General features: G+C 36.6%; 1 protein-coding gene across 1 annotated transcript in view; it reads left to right on the top strand.

Moving 5' to 3' along the window:
• Positions 1–7,788, top strand: part of LOC109934424 (endothelin receptor type B-like) — a 33,624-nt gene that overhangs the window by 23,161 nt on the left and 2,675 nt on the right. The window contains exons 5-6 of the mRNA XM_020533200.2: positions 893–1,026; positions 3,202–3,310. Coding sequence (XP_020388789.1) covers positions 893–1,026; positions 3,202–3,310 — 243 coding nt within the window. The remainder of the gene's footprint in view (positions 1–892; positions 1,027–3,201; positions 3,311–7,788) is intronic.

The raw sequence follows: 7,788 nt of genomic DNA on the forward strand, positions 1-7,788 counted from the left end.
AAACAATTCTTTAAATTTTCCTTTTTGTTCTTCCTGTCTTCTGTTGTGTCTCATCATTGCTAATTCATTAACCGTTGCCAACAATAACCATCTCAAAAATCTTCCATCATTTTGAAAATTTTAATTTTATCTCTATCTATTTGTTACAGTGAAACTCATTGCACTGTTTTGAGCCTCTCCACAAATGTAGAACTTATTACTTCTTACTATATTTTGTTGCTCCCTTAAACTAGCTGTTAGAAACCTCTACTAACAGGTACCCAGAACTTTATGGAATACTCAGACAGTGAGAATTTGCATAAAAATCAACATTTATATGATTTTTATTTATGGTACTTAACTATTTGTTCCAAAATTCTATGCATCTTATGTTTTTATTAATATCAGCGTTTCCACTTTTACCCACCCAAATTAAAATGTTACTATTTAGAGCATAATCCTTTCATAATTTCTTTCCTCCTAGACTATAACATGTCACAGTTTGATTCATTGAACTGTATTGCCATCTATCTGTCCATTTCACCAACTATGAAGTTACAATAAAAATTTATAAAGACGCCACCTTCCATCTTTACCATTGCATAAACTCATTGTTGAAGGTAGCGATAAACAATATTTACATGAAAACAGAAACTGCCAAAATCAATTCTGTGGTGCAGCTACAGTTTTGATGGGTTGTATGCAATCAATCATAGTACTCAGAGTGATATGCTAAATTATTGAATGTGCCTCACTGTATTCCTGCAGTGGGAATGGTTTATTGAACTGCATTCAAGTAAGGTTTATCATTAGAATGGTATAGTGCCCTCAGAGTGTTGTTGGTTGTGATCTTGAAGCTCTTTCAAACAAAGGGCTCGATAATATAAGTAACACTCTGATTGTTCACTTGCAGCGTCGTGAGGTAGCAAAGACTGTATTCTGCTTGGTGCTTGTTTTTGCCCTCTGTTGGCTTCCACTTCATCTTAGTAGAATTTTAATGAAGATATTCTATGATGAAAATGATCCTAACAGATGTGAACTACTGAGGTAAGAATTAATGGAATTTGAGGATGTCAGATTACCATAAGAGGGCAGTAAGCATAACATATACCAGAGAGAAAGCTACCAACTCCTGTTAAAGCTTGTTTTCTGATTGAGAATTAGGATAGTGTGAGATTTTATATTTTTAACCTATATGAAAATTTAGCATTTTAGTCTTCATTTCATTTGCAAATGACAACTTAAAACTCATCAAATGTTATATGCAGAAAAAAAGGCATGACTATGTTGGATCCAGTTTCAAATTTTATAAAGAATAATTTGGCTTGCTATGTAGTTTGTTGCCCAGGATTTATGAGCTATATCTAAGGTTTTATAATTACAAATAATTATATCTATTTTTCTGATTGGATAAATAGCAATAACCAATGTATAAATGTCTTACATATTGTAATATCGATGCTCATTATGAAACAGGAATGAATTAAATTTTGTTTTTATGTTGAAGATCATCATTGCCAGAAATGAAAACATTACAAGTTTTAAAAATTGCATGTTTTTAATCATAAAAGCACTTGTAACATATAAAACTTTTTTTTTTATTCTTTCATGGACTTGAGTGTAACTGGCAAGGTCAGTATTTCTTGCCCATCCCTAATTGCTGTTGAAATTACCCCTGTTTGGGGTAATGTATTATCTTCAACAGAGGATTTGATGGAGAAGCAACAGAAAACTGAGAGTTGGGAGAGAAATGTCTTTCGCATGCTGGCAAGATGTGACTTAAGAGGTGCCATAGGGTTTGGTCCTTGGGCTCCACCTATTTATAATTGCTATCAATGAGTTAGATGTAGGAATAGAATGTACTTTAGGCAGATTTGCAGACGACACTAAAATGGGTGGGAAAGTAAGTTGCAATGAAGGAATAAGAAATTTACAAATGAAATGGATAGGTTGGGTAAATTGGTCAAAATTTAGCAGATGGAGTTTAACGTGGCTAAGTATGACATTGCACATTTTGGTTAGAATAGAAAGGTAACTTATAATCTAAATGGAGAGAAACTTCAGAGTGCTTTGGTGCAGAGGGATCTGGGTATCTTCATGCATGAGTCTCAGGAAACTAGTATGCAGGTTCAATAGGTAATGAGGAAGGCACTTGGAAGTTTGGCATTTGTTGCTAAAGGAATAGAGTATAAAAGGAGGGAAGTGTAGCTGCAACTGCACAAAGCATTACTGAGACTGCACCTGGAGTATTCCATTCAGTTTTGGGCCCTTTATTTGAAGTGGGATTTGGAGGCAATTCAAAGGAGGTTCATGAGATTGATCCCAGGGATGAGGGGTTTGTGTTATGAGCAATTTAGGCCTATGCTGTCTAGAGTTTAGAAGAATGACAGGAGACCTAATTGATGTATATAAGATGGTAAAGGGGGTTGATAACATCGGCTCATAGTTTTAGGCTAAGGGGTAGCAGATTGAAAATGGAGGTGAGGACAAATTACTGCTCTCAAAGGGTTGTGAATCTGTGGAATTCATTTTCCGGAGTGCAGTGGCTGCTGCGACATTGTGTAAATTTAAGGAGGAGATTACAGACTTTTAATTAGTAATGGGTTGAAGGGTTATGGAGAGGGGGCAGGAAAATGTAGTTGAAGTCAAGTAGAGATCAGTCATGATTGCATTTATTGGGGGTGGAGCAGGCTCGAAAGGCTGAATTGCCTACTCCTTCTCCTAGCTCATTTGTTCTAAAAGGTGGTGCTAAACTTCCCTCTTGAGCCATTATAGTCCATCTGATGTCAATAAATCCCTAGCTAGCAATTAGAAAGGGAGTTTCAGGATTTTGACCTAGCAACAGTGAAAGAGCCTTTATATTATTCCAAGTTTGGAAAAAAACTAGCAATTGTTGTTCTTGTCCTTTTATTTGGGAAAAGTCAAGGAAGGTGCTACTGAGGGAATTCTTCAGAATTAGCTACAATGCATCTTAGAGATGGTACACGCTGTTGCCACTGTCCAAGGTGGAAGGAGTCAATCTTTAAAGTCATGGATAGGGTGTTGCTGAAGACATTGCTTTGACCTGGATGGTGCTAAGCTTCTTGCATGTTGTTACAGGTGCACTCATCCAAGCAGCTGGAAAGATTAACCTCAGAAATTCTTTAATGTGTACTTACATATATAACAAAATACTTTAAGTCTCTAAATAGCCACTTCTAATGTTTTTGTTTTGGCATCCAGTTTTCTCCTAGTGATGAACTACATTGGCATTAATATGGCTTCCCTCAATTCCTGCATCAATCCGATCGCACTCTACTTTGTCAGCAAGAGATTCAAGAACTGCTTTCAGGTAGCAGCATAATTGTTTTGAAGATCTTCATCCTAAAACATTTATTGTTTGATTCAGAGCTGCTCCTAAAGTCGAAGCTTAATGATAAAAGTATACATTTAATGATAGAACTTAAAGTGTTAATCATTTTCGGATTTATCTGACAATTATCTAATCAAAAACGTACTTATGATTCATATATTTTAAATAACCATATATTTTAAAATTAATAATTCAAATAATAAATTATACATCATATAAGGATGTCTGGACTTTTTATGGCAGTTGTGACAAATACGCAGAGACTCAGCATTGTCTTGACATGCTGAATGGCTGTCTTTTGTGCCATAATCCATCAAAGGGCTTATATCAATCTTCAAATCTCAATGTAGAGCTGGCGCAGATCCCATCTGAAAGACCATGTGCAAGGAGCATTCCATTCACTGGGCTAAAGACATTAACATAATTTATTCACAACACCAGACACTGATTCATGTAAGTCTAGGGCTGAAAGGAATGCGGAGAGAGAGAGAGAGAGACATTGTGTAAGTGATGGGACAATAGTAGGGCAGTGCCACAAAATGAGAAGTGGACATAATTTCAACAGGTTTTCAGAGAGCCACCTGTTAAGCATTGCAAAGCACCATTGGCATCTGTCAAAGCTGCAAATATGAGTGAACAAGATGCAACAGGGAACAATTAAGGAAAAGGAACCGAAATTCAACCAGATCTGTAGGCAATTGAACAACAAGTAAAGCCACTAATTCATATCCTTTGAAGTTAGAAGCAATTGCAGATGGAATGCTTATGAGGAGGTTGGCCCTCTCTGCCACTTCAGGTTCCACACTTATAAGCAGTATTGAAACATGACTACCAAAAGAGGCAACCAAATTTTAGGACGAGCTGACTCTTACTATCCCTGCGAGTTCAAGATGTCAACTGCATTACAGCTGCAGATATGCTTCCAGAAAATGTATCTGTATCTGTATGTACCATAGCCTAGAGTCTGGATGGCCATAATATTGCAACCATTGGCAACAAGATATGCCAGCACCTATACTAAGACTTAGTCGGCAACACTCTCCCTTAATCACTAGTATGTCTCTAGTGCAGGATCACGTAAAGCTTAACATGATATGTTTTGCTATTTCCAAAGATCCTTACAGCATAATGGTTGGCACAGTCTCCTCTGGAAAGAGGACCATCCATCAACAACAACTTGCATGTATCTAGTGCCGTTAATACAGTAAAATTCCTGAAGTGATATTAAACAGAACTTGACACTGGACATCTGGACGAGTGATATGGGGACTGATGATCATTGTTCTCTGTAAGCTGTCCAGCCACACAAGCCAAACACAAACCAACTCTTTAAGTTACCATCCATGTGTTACTGCGACAAAAAAAAATTTGAAAGGGCCCGTGTACTTAAATGAATTGGTTACCCACGATAAAAAAACCTAAAATTTGATCAAAGAAGTAGGTTTTAAGGAAAGAGATAGAAGCCAAGAGGTTGGGTCAGAAATTACAGAGAAGAGGATGGAGACAGCTTAGGAAACAGCCATCAAAAGTTGGAGCTTTGACGTGTTCAAGAGGCCAGATTTGAATGAGTATGGACATCCAGAAGAATAGTAAGGATAGAGGGGCTTGCAGATGTGTGAAGGGAGTCGAACGTAAAAATGAAAATTTAAATAGAGAAAAATACAGAAATACAGAAGAATATAGAGAATAACTTAGATAAAGCTATGGCTGCTAAAGCATGGAAAATCAAGAGGTTTCCTGAAGTACACAGCATCCAGTGCAACCATCGCATGCATAATGGAAGATCATCTTTTTTTCCTGCCTCCTCTTTAAATATCTTAAGAAAACAACTTGATTTGGATGGAACTTTCAAAAGTCCAAATGGACCACTGGCTAGAAGCCGCAGAGGGATAGAATGAAGTAACAATTTGGCATTCTTGGCTGTTGCTTCATTTGACAATCTAACACAATGTCTGCATGCATGTTGTGTGGGAGACTAAAATTTTGTCCCGTGTCCCTGCTTGACAATAAGGTTTTTGAGGCTACTATAAATTGATTCCTGCAGACTTAGTTTCTCTGTGTTACAAAGGAACCCATTTATGCATTATTGCCAATGTAACATACAATTTTCCCATTGGTGGGTCTGGTGCCAATGCACAATGATCACAACGGTAATAATTTGCTTATTCAATAATTCCAAGACTTTAAGAGTCTGGATGCTACCATCAGTTCTAATGGTTGAGCTGTTTTCCAAAGTAAAAGCAGTCACATTTATATTTTTGAGCAATGAGTTACAATTTCAAATGTCTGTAAAGGCTGAACTTTAGTAACTTGCCTCTTATGGCAGATAATGTCCAAAAGAGAATGAGAGATGATGAAGGAAGAAGGGTTTTATTGACAAATCTCTGCCCAGCAGGCAGAACAATGTAATGTGCACTCTTTCAGCTAATTCACAAATAGTTCTTGTTCTACCAATGTGGAATTAAACAAATGACGGTACAATCTCACGTATAGGTTTTGTGTTGCCAATCTTAGACTAAGTTCCATCTTATTAGGTGGGTCTGTAAAGCACCTCTTATTGCTTTACTAGCAAACATTTCATTGCAAGTTAATGACACTAAATGTAATTACTCATTACAATTGTGTTTTTTTCATTTCAATAACCCACTTCAGGGATGATAATCCAAGTCACGTGGTCTGAATGTGTATTTTTCACTAAACTGATGAGAGGAGTTCTACCTGAACCGCTTCATTAGATATCATTATTTAGAAAGTCACACCTCAGTGTCTAATGTACAAGTTATTTAACGATCACTCTGGAGTTTGCAATGTCAGTAATGTATCTGATGCAGCCTGAAAATAAATAGCAGTATTGAAAAACAGCATTTTTATATTTTAAAGTAAATTAGTAAAGCATACTCAAAACATTTTATGTAACATTTTTTATGTATTACATGGTAAAATGCTCAGAAACAAAAGACCAGGATAGTTCCAGTTTACGATCTCAGCCACTAATGTGTTAATTGACCACCCTGATCATCCACCTCAATAACCGCTTTGATGAAGAATCATCTAGACTCGAAACATTCACTTGTTCTCTCTCCAAAGATGCTGCCTGACCTGTTGTGATTTGTTGTTTTCAGTACAGATTCCAGCTTCTGCAATAATTTGCTCCGACTTTACCTCAATAAGTCATGGCTCCTAGAGTAGCCATGTGTGGAACAGTGAGCAAGGATAGGACAGAACTTGGTCACAATATTAGTGCCCCTAAACAGAATAAATAAACTGCAAACATTTATGGAGGGCATTACTAGTCCTTCAAGGTACATGGAAACTTGACAGTGCCTTATATTTCCGTCAAAGCAAGCCACTTACTTTCAGGCAAACTTAATGTGGACTTCTGTATAAAATAGGATTCTACTCATTTCCTTTTGAAACAATAGCAGATTTTAAATAACTTAAAAGTGATTAAAATGTCAAACTTGAGTCTTCAGCGAGCAGCAGACCTAAATGCAACATTCTTAACTGTGCATGCATGTTTTTAGTTACATATTGCAGGGAGTCTGTATTTTCTGGAACTCTGGTGAAGAAATATCTGGTGACCTGACTAATTTATTTAACCTGCTTGAGTCATATTCCAATCTTATGCTGCAATAGATTTGTAACTTATTTCCACAAAGTAAAAATACTTACGACAGATTGAGAATAAAATGTTTCTCATAAAGAAAATGAAAATGTTGTGTCATAATTCTATTGCCTTAGCTACAAATGCAAATAATTTCATTAGCATTAACTATATTTAATATTAAAATAGTGTACCGTTAGTTATAGAGACTTAAATAGATGCTTTTGTGTCTCATCCAGTAGTCAACCTAACCACATTAGTCAAATGTGTCAATAATGATAAGCTCTGTCTGAGGATTTAAACAGAATTATAATAATGAAATTTAACTGAAATTTTAAGAATGATAACAGCTTGCAGGGTGTTGGGGTGGGGGGAGAGCAAGGAAGTAGAATGATTATCAAAATGTCGACATAGGCCCAATTGTTCAAATAGCTTCCTGTGCATTAATGATTCACTTATGTGACTTATCAATGAAAATTGACAGCCAATTGGAGTATTATAGGAGTAGTTGCTGACCTGAGTTTGCAACATTATTACCTTCGATCAACAGAGTATCTTATAGTCCATTTAGACACATAAATTAATGCACAAAATTTCTGACATAGCAAACTAATTGAAGTCACTGATAGGCCTGGGTGAGAGGATAGAGGCACAGGATGTACAGCTAGGCTTTCCCAGTAAGTTGCAGAAGGAAATAAGTGGGCGAGTAACCCTAGAAAGCCGTTATATTTACATATGAAAGAATAGCCTTAGAAAAAGCCACACAGATAGCTGAGATTGTAGGAACTGCAGATGCTGGAGAATCCGAGACAACAAGGTGCAGAGCTGGATGAACACAGCAGGCCAAGCAGCA

Source organism: Rhincodon typus, chromosome 6, assembly GCF_021869965.1.
Source record: "Rhincodon typus isolate 14 chromosome 6, sRhiTyp1.1, whole genome shotgun sequence".
Lineage (NCBI taxonomy): Eukaryota > Metazoa > Chordata > Chondrichthyes > Orectolobiformes > Rhincodontidae > Rhincodon > Rhincodon typus.